Raw genomic sequence first — 17927 nt, forward strand, 5'->3', positions numbered from 1 at the left:
AGTCTGAGGTAAACACATTGAATTGTGTAACAGTCCAGTACATGCCTCTTTAATACATGACTGTAAGTGTGTTACTGTACATAGTTCATATTTTACTTGTGTGCGAAGTAGATTGTGATGGAGGAGGTGAGGATGGACTCAATGATGGAAGAGTAGAAGTGCAACATCATTGTCTTTGGCAGGTTGAACTTCTTCAGCAAGGCTGATGTTGAGCTCGGGATCCTGGGAGATGATGGATCCCAGGACGAAAGGACTCCACGGTGTCAGCTGGGGAGTCACACAGAATGATAGCGGGGGGGGGGGGGGGGCTGCGTTGAGTCAGAAATCCACAACCATCTCCTTTGTGTTCAGAGCATTAATCTCCAGATTGTTCTGCCTGCACCAATTCATCAGACGGTCAATCTCCCGCCTGTAGGCGGACTCGTCCCCATCAGAGATGAGTCCAATGAGCGTGGTGTCTTCCCCGAACTTCAGGAGCTGGACCAACAGATGACTGCAGGCGTTGGTGTATAAGGAGAATAGCAGAGGAGAGAGAATGCAGCCCTGATGGGAACCGGCTTAAGTAGCGTTTGTGAGGTGCTCAGTTGATGGTGGTCAGTATAATACCATTGATCCATGCCCTGCTCTACAACATAAACATATCTGCTCCATGACAGTCTAGTAGTGTGTGCCTGTAAATACGGTGTGTGTTTTGGGTCTAAATCCAAAGGAGAAAATGTTATGTCATTGTTTTATGTTTATTTATATATTTATAACCTTAATAAAATGTATTTAAATGTTTTTTTAAATTTAATTTAATGTATTAACTTAACGTGTTAAGTTAAATTTCTTTTATTAGATTAAATTACACTTAAATTACTTTATTTTCATTTAATTCATTTCATTTCATGTGGCATGTTGAGCTTGAAATTCTCTGCTTTAGCATAAAGCCAGATCATTTTGCTGACATCTGTCTGTTTTCTTCACATTTTCCAGGGTAGGTGGTTCGGTGACCCAGGGACTAAGTGGCGGTATGATGATCGGTGTGATGATGCTGGCACAGAGGTAAATGCTTAGAAGTCATGACATCTGGTGGCTAACCTGCACAACATCTCACCATCAGCTTTGACGCGTTTTGTGTGTCTGTCATTTCACTCCAGCATTGTTGCCGAGCTAAAGCCGAGAGACCCGATGTTCCCAGACGTAGCTCACAGCATCCTGATCCACAGGGTCATGATGGGCTCTCCAGCCAACAGGTTAGCATGTTTACAGATTTGTTAACGTGTGCATCTCTTCCCTTTAGGCCGACAGTGGAATATACCTCTGCTCTCCCATGGACTCAGACATGAGCTCAGATTTCAAACTAGACCTGGTTGAGAAGCTGTTTGCCAAATACACAACCCAGAACGCCAGTCACCACACAGGTATGTTACGGTTAAGACGACTGTACCGAGGACATCCTCAGTCCATCTACTGTAGAAAGGATTCCTCATCCCTCATTCACTCATTGTATCTTTGTCTGTGTCTCAAAGGCAATGGGAGGCAACCTGGACATGTTGGCTCCCTACATCCCCATGGACGATGACTTCCAGCTGCGCAGCCTGACACCGGAGGAGCCCATGTCGTGTGGATCACTCACATCTTTTTAAATCTCTCCACACAGTAACAGTCACTTAGCAACATAAATTAGATCTGTCGCAGGAAATGCAGTAAAGTTTGTTGACACCTACAAATGATCGCTAAGAGGTAAACTCTTAGCGATCCTTGCGGCTGGATCGGGAGCATCCATCGACTCAGGCAGTGCCTGGCCGGTGATGCTACGCGACTGCTTTGTCCGCTGAATGGCGAGCTGGGATAGGAGCTGTGAGCAGGAGAGATTTAAAAAGATGTGAGTGATCCACACAACATGGGCTCCTCCGGTGTCAGGCTGCGCAGCTGGAAGTCATCGTCCATGGGGATGTAGGGAGCCAAGATGCGATTTACGTTGACGTGTCACCCCACCCCTTATTAACACTATAAGATTTTGCACTCAGCATAATAATGTAAGATCAACTAGATTTAGTATTAAGTAGTTAATAGAATTAACCATAAAATTAATAGAAATTGTGGTTAATTAAAATGAGCTATTCGTGACAGATTGAATCACATACAGTCACATACATGTGTTTTCTTTGCATGTAATCACATTGTGTTGTGACTGCTTTCAATATAAAGTGTCATGTGCTTCCAGTTGTGTAGATATTCAAACCCTCTCTGTTTTATGTAACAGTAAGCATTTGTGTATGATGTTGTTTCTGAGGTAAAGCAGAATTCAAAAGGAAAATGCAGACGTCTTCTCTCCTCTGCTGACTTGTCTCCTGCTGTGGATGTGGTCCTCACAACAAATCATTGAGGGTGAAATATTTATTCAGACAGCTGTGGTCTGTTTTCACAGATATCTCACTAATGTACACACTTCAGAGATGTGTGAGATGTCACACACCAATCTGACTATAAGGTGCCTGTGGGTGAAACCCTTCCAAGGGGGGTTCAGGCCAAGCTTCTGGCCTTTAGTACTTATTTAAGGATTTAATGCAAATAAGATGAGATTCTTTCGTGTAAAATAGATGTATTTTTTTATATGCCATCAGAACATACTGTACAGAATTTGCTCACTATTTTTATTAGGGCCTTCTCAAAAGTTTCAGTGACGGGATGCAGAAGTGACAATATAAATTACAAACCACCATCAACACTCAAGATTCTACATGACAATCATGACACTGAAATCTAGATCTCATCCATGCACCATGGTAGTTAACACAATGCATCCATTTGTTAAATCTATATTATATTTTACAATGCTATATTGCTACACTATAAAACATTCTTTCTCAGTACTGTAGTTGTAACAAGTCTGTTTTCATTAAATTAGATTTGAGGAATCATTGGCAAAAATGCTTGGTTATACTGTGTAAAGATGTTTATGTTGTAAACAAAGAACAATGATCTGATAATATATTGATACACATGGTTTATTGCACATACCATCACGTGTATTGGAAAATGATCTGACTTTGAGACTACAACCAATATTTCAGGCATTGACCTCAATCCAGTTTTGTTCAAGGTCTAAAGTGAATGCATCCTTTTCTGTGGTAACCACAATATAGAGAGAGAGAGCGTGTTCAAAAATAAAACAAAAAAATAAAATGCCTTAAAACATCCAACACAATATCAATTATGATAACAAGAACAATAAACCCTATAAATTAAGGACTTGACAGCCTCTTTTAGACACAAACCGTCTGCACTTTGACTCACTGGTGCCCCTGAGGTGAAAGCACAGTGCGTCCTTTGTATTCGGGCATTCGGGTTCAATTTGGTGAGAGGGTTCGGTCAGGTGAATGTGTTAAATCCAGTCTTATTGTCTAAGGGAATACCCTCAGCTCCTCTGAACTCCTCTGCTATGTCGTCAAAGGTGCGTCCTTTCGTCTCAGGGAGGCGGAACCAGGTGAAGGTGAAGGCGAAAAGAGCCACAGCCATGAAGAGGAGGTAGACATATGCGCCACATAGTTTCTGTGTTAGAGAGAGGGGTAAGATTCAGCCGTCTTGCATCTATAATGTTTGATTTAGTTTCTTCGTTTCAGGTCAGCTACCCTCTTTGCTTCACTATAACCATTAACTGTTTCCCCATCTAGCAGTTAATGTAATTACTGTTATTTCAACCTGATTTTAAAGGATTAAGTAATAGACTTCATAGATTTATGTCCTATGTAGTTAACAGATTCAGCAGATTCATAGTCTGTATTTATTTGTATCTTTTGTCTTGTCTTGTCTTCAGTCCAGGTTCTGTTCTGGGAGCAATTCATGTCACTGATTAAAGCCATTGTTAATTTAAACTCAAAAACTAAATTCTTGTCTTGAGCCTTTTTAATATTGTCCTGTTGGTCAGGTGTCCTCAAACTTCACCCTGCAGACACATTGTTTGGGGCAGAGGACAAACATTGTTTTGTTTAAATTTTGATGGGACATGTTCCTCTCTGCCTTCTGTCCTAAAAGCCAGCGTGTGCGTGTCTTGCACAATAAGTTACATCCATTGATGGTTTGCTGATTGATGGTAGCTGATGGCCAGCAGATGCTTTTTCATTTCTTTATTTACATTGTGGTGTAATGAATTGATATTGTGCAGCCTATACTGTATATGAGCATCCAACATGAAACATTTACAACATGCAGATAATAAGTTCATCAGTTACATTAAAATTAGACGAATATGTACACTCCAATGGCAACAACACCAAAAGATTACAATTACCATGTAGAGTTAAAGGAGCATCTGTCCTTGGCCAAATTCTATTTTTCATTTATTTTGTCTTTATACAACTTATCTATCTATCTATCTATCTATCTATCTATCTATCTATCTATCTATCTATCTATCTATCTATCTATCTATCCAGCTCTTACTTTGTGCCTGAGGGTCCACGTCCATCACTGAATACTGGAGGATTTATCATGGACCAGTCACTCTTCATGGACACACAGACTGATGCAACAGATCCTGTTCCATCCTCCTCTTCATCCATGCAGACACTCATCTTCTTGATTTAAGCCAAACAGGAAAAACATTTCAGACACAAAAAGCTCTTAAAGAACAGAACAGAACACACACACACACACACACACACAGAGAATATCATCAGCTTAACAGGACTGCTCCCCTAACTACCTGCATGAACTACTAACTACTGCACCAGGAGAGAGAGAGAGCCTATTCTCTCTCTCTCTCTCTCTCTCTCTCTCTCTCTCTCTCTCTCTCTCTCTCTCTCTCTCTCTCTCTCTCTCTCTCTCTCTCTCTCTCTCCCCCCCCCCCCCCCCCCTTTGGAGACATTGTTTGTGATATTGGGCTTTCACTTGACTTGACACAAGCGCGCACACAAACACACACACCAAAGCACAACCAAATCCTTCTCTTTTTCCAGTCAAACATTCATTTTCAACTTTTTTTGTTTTTAAATCAGCTTCTGTGGTCAGAGGAACACACAGCTTCCACTCTTTCTGTACCAATCTGACATTTAACCTCTATCCCAGTATAAATAAGTGTTTTGCAGTATCACTTACCCTGCTGTCACTCACAGACTTCTTCTTTCCCGCCTTCTGGTCGTCCGTCTTGTAAAGGAGCCTGGCTGGAATCCAGTGGCTGCGCGTTTCCTGTTACTGCAAAACACAAACCCTGTAAAGAGCTCCTCCCACTTTTACATTTACCGGAAATGACATGTTCTTCATGCGAATGTGTGTGTGTGTGAGAGAGTAAAAGAGAGAGAGAGAGAGAGAGAGAGAGAGAGAGAGAGAGAGAGAGAGAGAGAGAGAGAGAGAGAGAGAGAGAGAGAGAGAGAGAGAGAGAGAGAGAGAGAGAGAGAGAGAGAGAGAGAGAGAGAGAGAGAGGCGTGACTAATGTTTGTTTAGGATAGTTTGATTACACTTCGATTTGTACTTCGAGCTGATTGTTCCTCCAACACTGAGCAGGATCAGACAGTAATTACAAACAGAAGTTCAGGCTCTGTAGATTTGATGTTGGGATCGTTTAATCTTACAGGCTGTGATGTAGTTCACAGTGGGGAATTATAAATGTACACAGATTTGTATGCAAGGTATTGCAAGTATTGCAGATAGACAATCAACTATTTTGGTGAGTACACTAGTCTTAGGATTTCACTCAGGGGCTACATGAAATATTCATATTAATTGGGTTGAAAACAATACAGATTTTTGAAGGTTGATAACAGTATTCTTGCTATGTTGTTATTTGTACCAGTCCCTGCAGGATGTAAACCGAGGGGCAGTGGGGGCTTGGAAGCCATGATGACAGAGGTGCTGTTGTCTCCTGAGGTGCTACATGTGAAGAGACCCAAATACTGACACACACACACACACACACACACAGATGAAGACACTAAAGACAAGTCCCCAAATGACTGAGGCACTTTAGAAATGCTATACTTTTTGAGCAGTTGAATGTAAATGTTTTCTTTACAATCTCCTTTGTTGTTAACATAAAAGGTTATTTATGCTTTTCAAAAAAGCATTTTTTATTATTATATATGTTACTTGTTATTTGTTTTTTACATTTGAGTCCACACGTTATGCTTTGTGGCACAAAAGATTCATCTCAGTGGTCAGTTTTTGAACACCACAATGTATACAAATACTGTGAACAAACACTTTTTGACTTTTCATTAATATTTTTTCCTATTCAGCTACACAAACATCTTCAAACCACACAAAATTTTATTGTAAATGAGAGTATACCAGAGTCCTATGTACACCATGTTAATTTATTGATATGCCGCATAATGTCCTCCTTTTTGGTGTTATGGAAATGGTCACCCAAGTCCCGTCCCTTGCTTGACACCGACCCAAAGAAGAAGACCCTCGAAGATACTAATGATATCGGTCTTTATACTGGTGGCAGCGGATTGTTTAAGTTTGCCGGGACGAAGCTCCGTCACACTTTTGGGACTCGGAAGAAACTCCGTGAGTGTGTATGCCTTTTCAATCAGCCCCATTCGCTACCGTTCAACACTGGGAAGGATTCTTCCCTCATGTTTTCATGGGAGATGGTATAGAAGGTTTTTCACAGTGGTGTAGACGTCATGAGGTGGCTGTGGAAGCTAATCCTAATTGTGATGACGACAGTTTGGCTAAATTGTTGCCCACGCATCTGGGTGGTGCTGCGTTCAGTTACTGGGATAGCATGCCAGCTCCAACCAAAGACGACTACAGAGCCATGAAATACAAATTAAAAGCAGTTTTTGGACATAACGCTTATATTGCAAAATTTCAAAGTGACATTAGTACACGTACCCGCCTTTCAGGTGAGGCACTCCCTGTTTTTGCTGCTGAAATTAATCGACTGGTGGAGGAAGCATTTCCCAAATATGGACAATATGCAGAAGACTGAGAAAAGTTCAGACGCTTCACCTGTGCCTCCACCTCTGACTGTACATTTGGCTCACTCTGATGACCTACAAAGGATGCAGAAACCCCTTGAGAAACTTTCAGAGGAAGTTCAGCAGCTACACCTTCAGGTACAGCATCGACGATGAGACACCCGACAAAGATCACCAGACCCCGGATTTCGCTTACGGGACCACTCACCTGACCATCGACGAGGCGGTGGTCGTTTTTCCTCTTACGAAAGATACAGAGATCCCTCCTGTGAGAGAGACCACTACTTCAGACGAGACAGCCCTACCTACAGCTCTTGCGGACATGAGGAATATCATGACGAACAACAGAAGTTCTCCACACGCCACGGCTCATCTGAACGTCATCTGCGTGGTTACAGCCCTTCAGCTAGAGATTACCCTCAGCGTGGTCGCTCTCCTGAACATTGGGAGGAAAGACAGTGTTCTCCAACTCCTGGACGTGTACCTTTCCATTCTCCAGCGCACTCCAAAGAAAACTACCAGTGGACAATCGTACACAAAGAGGAGAAGAAACACACAAATGCTGATGCTATGTCACCCATTCCCCATTCAAGGCCTGATACGCCGATTACAGAGGACAACAGTCCTGCTTCATCAGATTTCCGTTCTGTTCCTGCCACACTGGAATCTCCACCGCCAGGCTAATGATGGAAAAGACATTGTACATGAACAACTGAGAGACCCTGTGCTCTTTGAACTGCAGAAATGGGTGCAGCATAACAAAGGTCCATACCTCCGACATGTTAAAGGCAAAGCTCTGAGAAAATTGTGGTTTCCAGATTTCCAAGGATGAAATTATGTGATGAGTTACTTTGCCAGGAAACTCATATTGCTCCAGGAAAATCTGTGTATCAGGTGCTTATCCCATCCTCACTGATCACTGATATTATGGGCATTTTCCACGGTAACCCCTGTTCTGGTCACTACAGTGCTGATCGCACATTTAAGACAGCTTTGAACTCGTGTTATTGGGCAGGTATGAGATCTGATATTGAAACCTGTTGCGGATTGTGTCACACATGTGAAGCTTACAGGAAACCTCTCCCTCAACGCAGAGCCCCACTGCAGTCAATACAAGCACACAGACCTTTCAAGTTTGTTTGCACAGATATTGCAGAACTGCCATTAACCTCATTAGGACACAGAAAAAAGAAAAAGATGTGCAACAGTAAAGTCATTGTGTGCCTTGACCTCCTCATGTAAGACCCCCTGCTGGTGAGTCAGTACCATCTCAGCCCTCTACACATGCCAGACATGGGTTCAATGAAGGAATCAAACCACTCAATCAAATCCCTAAAACTCTAAATGATCAGCACTGTGCAAAAAACACACAAATAGCCACAAGTTCATGCCCGTCATGGTATTTGTTACAGGTCCCAGGGAAATGTCCCTGTATTAAGCAGGTGAACAGGAACAATCAGGATACAGTCCGTCTTACTTTCTCCCTGATTGCTTCTCTGGTTGTTTTATTAAACAACTCAAATCATGTAAACATCACATGACACATTTCTTATATGCATTTCAATCATTTCAGTTTCTTTCAATTCTTCAATAGAGTCACTTAATCATCACTTAACCCAGTATTTCCACTATCTCAATAACACACATTTTCACTCTAGTAGGATATTAGTATGATGAACACATTTCAACTACAAAACAACAAAAGTGACTCCTGACACTTACTTTAAACCAAAAGGTTCCATTCAAAAGGATTTCAAAAACCTTGTATGAAGCCCAGAAATATATACACGTTACAATATGTACAAACTCTAAACTTGTATCTAATGTATGGTTCTGGAGACTAACTATGTGTGGCTGCAGTGCTTCTGGAGGAAGGTGAGCATGGCGTTGACCATCCAGTGTGTTACTTCCCAAAGAAATTCAGAAAGCATCAGCTCCACTACAGCACTATTGAGAAAGAGGCCTTAGCAACAGTTTGAAGTTTATCTTGGATCCAGTCCCGTGCCAACTGTTGTTGTCTCTGATCACCACACCATGTTGGGTTTGGCAAACTCCTAGAACAGGCTCCGACAAACAGAATTGTTTTCCCAGGGGGGGCCAGATGGGGCCACTGAAAATCTAGGGGGGGGGGGGGGGCAACCAAAATACGCTGTACGACGGTGTTGTTAATAAAGACTAGATAGACGAATATCGGTACAGTTAACCTAGAGTTCCACAAGAATCCTGTTTTAATGTGTTTTGTATCTGTATATGTGTTAGTCAAGTCTTCTGCCACTGTGACCATTGCTGTTGCCTTTTCTTCGTCGTCACTGTGCGCTGTTCTACCATTGATGCCGGTGTTTGTGCGTCCATGTGTGTGTCCTTGTGCGTCGATTTTAGTATTACAGTAACATACTGTTATGTTGATTACAGAATGAGAACAGTAAATTTACAGTAGAGAGCTGGCAACCCTGCTGCCAGCACTTTACTGTAAATTTATAGGACAATTTGTTACAGTGTATATTTTGGACTCTGCTGAAGATCAGACAGCAGCTTCACCCTTGAATCCTGCAGCTCATTTCCTCTCAGCTCCAGCTCTCAGATGGGAGGGGTTGGACTTCAGAACCAAGGCTAGAGCAGCACAGCCTTCATCTGAGATCTGACAGCTTAACAGCCTGAAGAGAGAGGAGTGTTTTACTGTGATAAAGTCTGAAACACAATCAGCAACTGGAAAGCAAAATGTTGTCTGTGTGTTTACAAGGACGTCTGCCAAACGACGTTTTAAACATTATAATCACACAAAATACATTTTACAATTGTGCTCCAGCGCTGAAGCGAGGTGACAGGAAGCACACAGGTGATGGAGAACAGAGAGGGAACAGGGATTTGTTATTGATCGTCAGCCCCTCAATGTGTTAACATCCAGTGGAGGACGGACGGACGAACAGCTCACTGTTAGGTAAAGGCTGCATGATCATTTCTCTGGCCTCTTCCTCACTGAAATGCCTCTTCATTTCAGTGAAAATGGTTGAATTTTGTGGAAAACACTAAAAATGTCAAATATCACCACTTTTCTTCATAATGAAATGCTGACATTAGAGAATGTATGATTTTATAAAGGAATGGCAGAGAGATTAGAAAATGTGGTTTCAATGGAAGTCAATGGTGCCATTTCTGCCTCGAGGGTGTCCAGTGTGAGATTTTGATAGTACATAAAAAATACTAATGCAATCAAATCAATTTCACTACTGATCTTTGGCACATCCAAGACTCTAATCACCACCAAAGCCCCATCCATTTACTATTTAGTTTATGGAAAATAATGACCTTTTTGTGTTTTTTTTGTAATAAATAATGACATCTTTCAAGTAGTTAAACAGGCATTTAAAGGGTTAAAATCCTGAAAAATGATTAAATGTTTGGTAGTTTTGAGAAGCTAAGAAGTTGCTTAAGAGATTTATGGAAAGAAATTAGTAGTAAAAAATATTGATGTATGATGATTTTATAGCAGTTTTTATGTGCGTGGCTGTTTTTGCCACCAGGTTGTCCAACGTTAGTAAGGGTTAAGTTAAGAGGAACACGCAGCTTTCACTGGTCATTCACACTTTATACATCCATATATGACCACTGAAGCAGAGGGAGCAGGAGTGTTCATGATTAGCTAATAAGTATTGATTACCTTCTGGTTGATTATTGTACTGTAGCTGTGTTAGTCTGCCTCTGCAGCTTGTCTCTGTCTGCAGCTTTCACACTTTTTACAACTACATCAAATTACTAAGGAGGAAAACATCCTTAACAGCAACAACATAAAGGGATATAACAGCTGCAAATGCATCAATATCCACTTTTTCTGTACCAATCTGCAATTTTACCTGGTTTTTGTCTCATCACAGACTATCAGTGTCAATAAGAATGTTGTCAACTTCTTCTTTTTCTCCTTCTGGTTATCCGCCTTGTAAAGGAGCCTGATGTAAAATGGCTGTACGTTTCCTGTTAATAAAAAACAGAATCCCTTCTCTTTACCACAGCCTATGATGCGATTTGTACTACCCTATTGCTGTTTGACATCATCCTGTAAACACTGTATTTACCCTATGACATCATTGCAATTTCAATCTATCTGATTTCTACCTGAGGGTCTACATATAAAGTTTAACAACAATAGTATCAATAGAACCTTCCTTCTTTCTCACTTTCTATCTCTCTCTCTCCTTTTCCCCCTCTTTCTGTATAAAAAATGATCTCGAAAATATTCTACAATTGTATGCGCAATGTCATGTACAATGTTTGCTTCAATAAAAACAAAAGCAAAAACAAATACAAATATCAACTCACACAGGAATTCACCACATTAAATGCACACAAGCATGAACAAAGGTAAATTGTCGGTACTGTATGGCTAAAATATATATGCCAATAACAAATCCCATAAGGATTGTAGGGTCAATGTAAGGTTTCAATTTACAACCAATGTTTTGGCTACGGCAGTCTGGGGACTGATAACACTCCATTTGGGAGCCTGACCAGATGTGAGTGAGTGCCATTTGGTGCCGGGTTGTCTGAGGTTTCTTTAGTAGATCACTGCTTTCCATCTTCTTCTTCTTTTCCTTTCGGCTGCTCCCTTCAGAGGTCGCCGCAGCAAGTCATCCGTCTCCATCCACCCCTATCCTCTGCATCCTCTTCTCTTACACCAACTAACCTCATATCCTCCTTCACTACATCCATATATCTTCCTCTAGGCCTCCTGCCTGGCTGTTCCCACCTCAGCATCCTTTTCCCAATAAATTCACTATCCCTCCTCTGTACATGTCCAAACCATCTCAGTCTGGCCTCTCTGACTTTATCTCCAAAATATCCTATCCATCCTTGTCACTCCCAAACAGAACCTCAACATTTTCATTTCTGCTACCTCTAACTCTGCCTCCTGTCTCTTCCTCAGTGCCACTGTCTCCAAACCATGCAACATCGCTGGTCTCACCTTTCCTTTCATTCTTGCTGTTACTCTTTTGTCACACATCACTCATGACACTTTTTTCCACCCGTTCCAACCTGCTTGCACACGTTTCTTCACCTCTTTTCCGCACTCTTGGTTGCTCTGGACTGTTGACCCTAAGTACTTAAAATCCTCCACCTTCTTTATCTTTTCTCTCTGTAACCTCACTGTTCCACTTGTGTCCCTCTCATTCACACACATGTACTCTGTCTTACTGCAGCTTACCTTTATCCCTCTTCCTTCCAGTGCATACCTCCACCTTTCCAGATTTTCCTCTACCTGCTCCCTACTCTCACTACAGATCACAATGTCATCTGCAAACATCATGGTCCATGGAGATTCCTGTCTGACTTCATCTGTCAATCTGTCCATCACCATAGCAAACAAGAAGGGGCTCATGGCTGATCCTCGATGCAGTCCCACCTCCATGTTGAACTCCTCTGTCACACCTGTCACACCTCACCGCCGTCTTGCAGCTCTCATACATGTCCTGCACCACTCTAACATACTTCTCTACCACTCCAGACTTCCTCATACAGTACCACAGTTCCTCTCTCGGTACACTGTCTAAAGCTTTTTCGAGATCTACAAAGACACAATGAAGCTCGCTCTGTCAAGCTCTGTACTTTTCCATCAACATCCTCAAAGCGAATGCTGCATCTGTGCTACTCTTTCTTGGCATGAAGCCATATTGCTGTTCACTACAAAACTGAATTTAGATATTTTGTGTCCCATAAAATAATTACACCTTTGTTTTGTCAACAAGCCTGACCTGTGCAGCACTGGGCTGTAAAAATGAGAAATAAAGACATAAAGGAATCACATTGTACAAGAAAGTGGGAATCTTAGGTTAACATTAGTAGATTCATGATTATACAGAACACAGAAACGTGACACTTGACTTTGATTTCAAACAACAAATGTCACTGTTGCTTTTTATATTCATCAGAAAAAGTCATTTTAGTTGAAGCTGCCAATATGATGTTCAACAAATTGTCAGTGTGTGTGTGTGTGTGTGTCTCATACATGAGGAGTACCTCGCATTGTTTTCTGCACTCAGACGGAAACAATCTGTGGATGTGGAGCCTGATTACAATAATGAGGATTGAGATTAACTAGCAGACGTTGAGGCCTCAGTGTGTGTAACTGAGTCATGATTGTGAGCAAAAACGTGTACATAGATTATATATAGATTTATATAGATAAAACTCTGTACTTCATAAAGGCTTTTTTCCAAAATGCATTAGAATGACCTCACATTCATACACTGATGGCAGGGGCATAACATGCAAGGAGCAAACTTGCACATCAGGAGCAGTCATGGGTTCAGTGTGTTGCTCAACAACACTTCCACATGCTCTCTAGGAGGAGCCAGGAGACATCAAGCGTGTCCGTGTAGCCAGACTGCAACGGATGAACATGTTTTACACTTTATGGGGGCTGAGACACTTTGTCTCAACGACTCAAACTCAAAATGGAGAAATGAAACAAAGCCATGAAAAGAATGGAGATTTACAGATATGGATTTATTATAGACTATGGTTTTACAGAATCCCAACAAGAGCAAGAGTGAAGTTTGTTAGCAAGGAGACCTCACATGCTGAAAAAGGAATTTGGTTGTCAGTAGCTTTGCTTAGATGCAGCGTGAACAATCATACACAGGAAGGAAGACAAAGCAATATTCATAATAATTCAGTAGCAACATTTCCTCTCAGCGTTCTGGGCTGACTTTATCACTCATTCAAAGGAACGTGCTGCCATCTAGGGGTTCAAATCTTCCACTGCGTACAGAAGCTGGTGTGTACTTCACTGTATGGACGGAATGTTTGTCAAACGTTTTGTTGCACTGAGCTCTTTCTGGTTCAGCAGTGATTCAATATGATAACTGGAGCCCAAACCTGGATCGCTGCATGAATTCGCAAGATCATTTTGATTCCTATTCTGTTCATTGAGCATATCAATTATATATTTTATTGGCTCCGGTTACATTTTAAGAACTGTACAAAAGCACAGTCTTAAAATGATGTTATGTTAAGTTGTTTAGAAGCTTGGAACTTTGTTTAAGTTTTCTGTTTGAGCTTCACTGCTCCCAATTGGTCTTTGTGTGACCGTGTGGCACGACGGCAGTAAGGGGAAATTCAGGTGTTACAGCAGCATAAAGGGGAAACCTGCACTATTCCTGGTGGGGCAGTTTACTCTCTTAACCTAAGTATTTTTCTATTATGACAACCATCCAAAAACAAATGTCCTCAAAATCTAAAATGTCAGTGAGCTGTCAGGATTCATGTGTTCCTCTGTTGTCTTCTGTCTACTGATCCATGTTTCTCTACGTCTCACACGTACTGAGCGCCATCTGCTGGAGAGAAGAAGACAGCAATCATGAATCTAGGATTTTACCCATTTTACCGCCTGATGAGATTTATTCAAATCAAAACTTTATTTTGTGGATTTGTTATGTGAACTGTTTGTTCTTCAATGACAGAAAATGTACAGATATGTAAGTTTGAAAAAAAGTATTGATAAATGATGATCACCACCTGAATACTCACTTTCTGTCAATCCTGTCAGCTATAGTCCACGTTTATGTTCTGTAGAGACAAACAACAACAACAACAACAGTCATCTTCATGTCAGCTCACACACATGATCGCAACAAGCTAGTGGCTGATCTGATTGACTGACTGTTGTCTGTCTCTCTGTCTTTGTGTCCAATCCTGTCAGCATTCTGCTCTCACAGCTTCAGAAGGGAAAGCTGCAGCTGCTAATGACTGAGCTTTACCAGGAAACACTGGACCTTTGCTCTGACACTAACTGTGTTTAACACTAAACTGCTGAAACACAATCAGCTGACTGAAACTCTACTGACCTCAGAGTCTCCAGTCTATATTTTGGACTCTGCCGAAGATCAGACAGCAGCTTCTTTCCTGAATCCTGCAGCTTGTTATCACTCAGCTCCAGCTCTCTCAGATGGGAGGGGTTGGACTTCAGAGCTGAGGCCAGAGCAGCACAGCCTTCATCTGAGATCTGACAGCAATGCAGCCTGCAGAGAGAGGAGGATTTCAACAAAACACTGATGAGCAGTTTTGCCAACTCATTTTCAGGTGCAGTTTCTACAGACAGGTCGATTTTTTGCTGAAAGTTGCTGAATGACGTTGTGATGTCACGACGTACGGTTTTGATTTATTGATATGCTTTGCTGTAGCACAATGTTTTTGTCATATATTTTTGCAAGCATATCTGATTAGCAGTACGCACAGTATGCCTGACAATCATCCCCAATTCCTGGCTTCAGCCACGCTTTAACTTCAGGTACAGACTCCCACTCCTTTCTGTACTTCTGGCTGAGACATGTTGGTTGATGTAAGCTCTGTGCAAGATCAAACATTCTTGATCAACTATATTCATTGGGTTTTAACTGTGGTTGTTGAACTTTTTAAACATATCAAGTAAGTTTAGCAAACAAGCCACCAGAGAAATACATTTATGTCTTTAAATCAAATGTTGAAAAACTTTTTCAGGACTAGCTTGATTTCCATCTGCAGTGAGTGAGTGCACTAGCATGTAGTAACGTTACTGAAGGCTTAGCCCTTTACAGATTGTTATTGCTACTGTGCAGAGGAAATTCTAAAAAAAAAGAAAATTAATTGTGACTTCCTACCCAAACATTTACACTCTGAACTGAATGTTTTTCAATGATTGGAGCAAAAAAATACAACGCCCATCATTTGTCTCATCAAACGCATGCAACTGGGGAGGCAGTAGTCGAGTGGGTAGGGCTTCCGCTTAAGAACCGGAGGGTTGCCGGTTCGAGTCCCTGCCGAGGTGCCCCTGAGCAAGGCACCGAACCCTCAATTGCTCCCCCCTCTGCGAAGGGTGGTAATATAATGTAATGTAAGTCGCTTTGGATAAAAGCGTCTGCAAAATGATCGTAATGTAATGTAAATGTATGTACTGCTGCTGCTGCAGTCAGCCAACAATGATCGCTGCTCCTGCCTGTGACTGTCTGCCTCTCTATTGAGCTGAGCCCTCACTACTGCTGACCCAACTCACAACGCACTTTTGCAGCCGGGCAGACAGACTGTGTGTTGTTGTGACTGAGTGTGTGACAAAGAAAATTGTTTTGGGTCATTCAGAGGGAAAATGCATGCACTTTAACGTTTCAGTCACTTTTCAAAAGTTGCTAATAGTTTCCAAATACATTTTAAAAAGTAGCTTCATTTGTTGCTTGGTGAATTTTCAAAAAAAAGAGTTTCTTGGATAATCTGAAAAGTTGCAAAATCTAGCAAAAAAGTGCTTAGTTGGCATCAGTGCTGCTGAGGGTCATGTATACATTTTATACATTGACATCAACATATTAATATATAATACCAGATGGTCACTTTGATCATCTTTGAAGGAAAACATTTTAATTACACATTGTCACCTATAAATCAAAGAATCTCTTTAGCTGGAATCACATACCGCTCATAAGAATCCCATATTTGATATTGATTAACTTCTGATTCTGATCCAGGGAAGCGCGCGCGCACACACACACACACACACTGTGGAAACCTGTTCTGTGGAGATGAAGACTCTGTACTGCTAGTAGTATTAATATCATTAGCCATATTTACACTTGTACTATCATTAAGTGGCTTGTGATAATGTTTGTTGTGATTTGGCGCATAATAAATAAAGTTGAATTGAATAACTTTGTAAATAAAAGACATCATGAGTAGCTTGTGGCCACTTTGAGTTTGTAAAGAGGCTCCTGGTGTGAAAAAGGTTGGAGAGCCCTGAAAAAGACTCTTCATCTGAGGGACATGAAGACCACAGACAACATTTGAGGATTCATGGTGAGTTGAACTGACCTCAGAATCTCCAGTTTACAGTTTGGACTCTCCACAAACTCAGACAGCAGCTTCACTCCTGAATCCTGCAGGTTGTTAAAACTCAGATGCAGCTCTCTCAGATGGGAGGGGTTGGACTTCAGAGCTGAGGCCAGAGCAGCACAGTCTTCATCTGAGATCTGACAGGATGTCAGCCTGCAGAGAGAGGAGGATTTCAACAAAACACTGCTGAGGCTCAAGTATACATGTTATACATTGACATCAAAATACTATTATATTATACCAGCTTTAGTTTGACTGATGGTCACTTTTATCATATTTGAAGAAAACATTTTAATTACACATCGTCACCTATAAATCAAAATATAGATTAAAATGATTTTCCCCCGGAAGACATTAAGGAAACACATTGTGTTCCTTATTCCAGGTTTCTGTAGATCTGTAGAGCCTCCAACAAACTTGTCCCCTCAGATGTTCAGCAGGTTGTATGTAGGCCTCATTATTTACAGGTTGAGGTGTTTATTCACTTTCATTGATTTTGTGTCAGTTTGTTAAAGACAAACTCCAGGTGTAAATGTGATGATACATATTTGATGAGCTGCAGTTTATTGTGTTTCTACAGTGATGTGGTCCAGCATTTTCTCTCCACTTCTCTCTTCACTTGTCTTGTAGTCAGTGAGCTGCTCTCACTGTGAGATGACCTCTTTTACTCTACAACACGATGAAGAGTTATCTCTGGCAGCAGGAAACAAAAAGGTTTGGTGCCTGGTGACATCAAATCTGTGTGGAAATCACTTTGAGCCAAATGGATCCTTTGACAAAGTTTGTGTATTTTTCAGTGGAAATCAATGAACCTGAAGTGTTTGAGCAGCTTCAGTCAGTTGTGATGAAAGCTGATCACTGTGTTGTTTACTGATGGATCCGTGTTGTGGAAGGGGAGGCAGTAGCTCAGTGGGTAGAGCTTCCGCTTGGGAACCGGAGGATCGCCGGTGCCCCTGAGCAAGGCACCGAACTCTCAATTGCTCCCCCCTCTGCGAAGGGTGGTAATGTAATGTAAGTCGCTTTGGATAAAAGCGTCTGCCAAATGTTCGTAATGTAATGAAATGGACATTATGATACATTTACCATCACACACATTACAGCACAGAGCAGAAACACATGTTGAGTTTCATTATCAGCAAATAGAAAACAAGGAAGCTTCTTCCTAAAATA

General features: G+C 41.4%; 1 protein-coding gene across 27 annotated transcripts in view; it reads right to left on the bottom strand.

Annotated features, from left to right (window-relative positions):
• The window catches only part of LOC143006384 (uncharacterized), a 160196-nt gene that overhangs the window by 127578 nt on the left and 14691 nt on the right, over positions 1-17927 (bottom strand). For all 27 annotated transcript variants that reach the window (XM_076157832.1, XM_076157834.1, XM_076157833.1 and 24 more), the window contains one exon: positions 16737-16910. In XM_076157832.1, the coding sequence (XP_076013947.1) occupies positions 16737-16910 (174 nt within the window). The remainder of the gene's footprint in view (positions 1-16736; positions 16911-17927) is intronic.

Source organism: Genypterus blacodes, unplaced genomic scaffold (genome assembly GCF_046128005.1).
Source record: "Genypterus blacodes isolate CSIRO-AG114 ecotype Tasmania unplaced genomic scaffold, CSIRO-AGI_Gbla_v1 ptg000073l_1, whole genome shotgun sequence".
Classification (NCBI taxonomy): domain Eukaryota; kingdom Metazoa; phylum Chordata; class Actinopteri; order Ophidiiformes; family Ophidiidae; genus Genypterus; species Genypterus blacodes.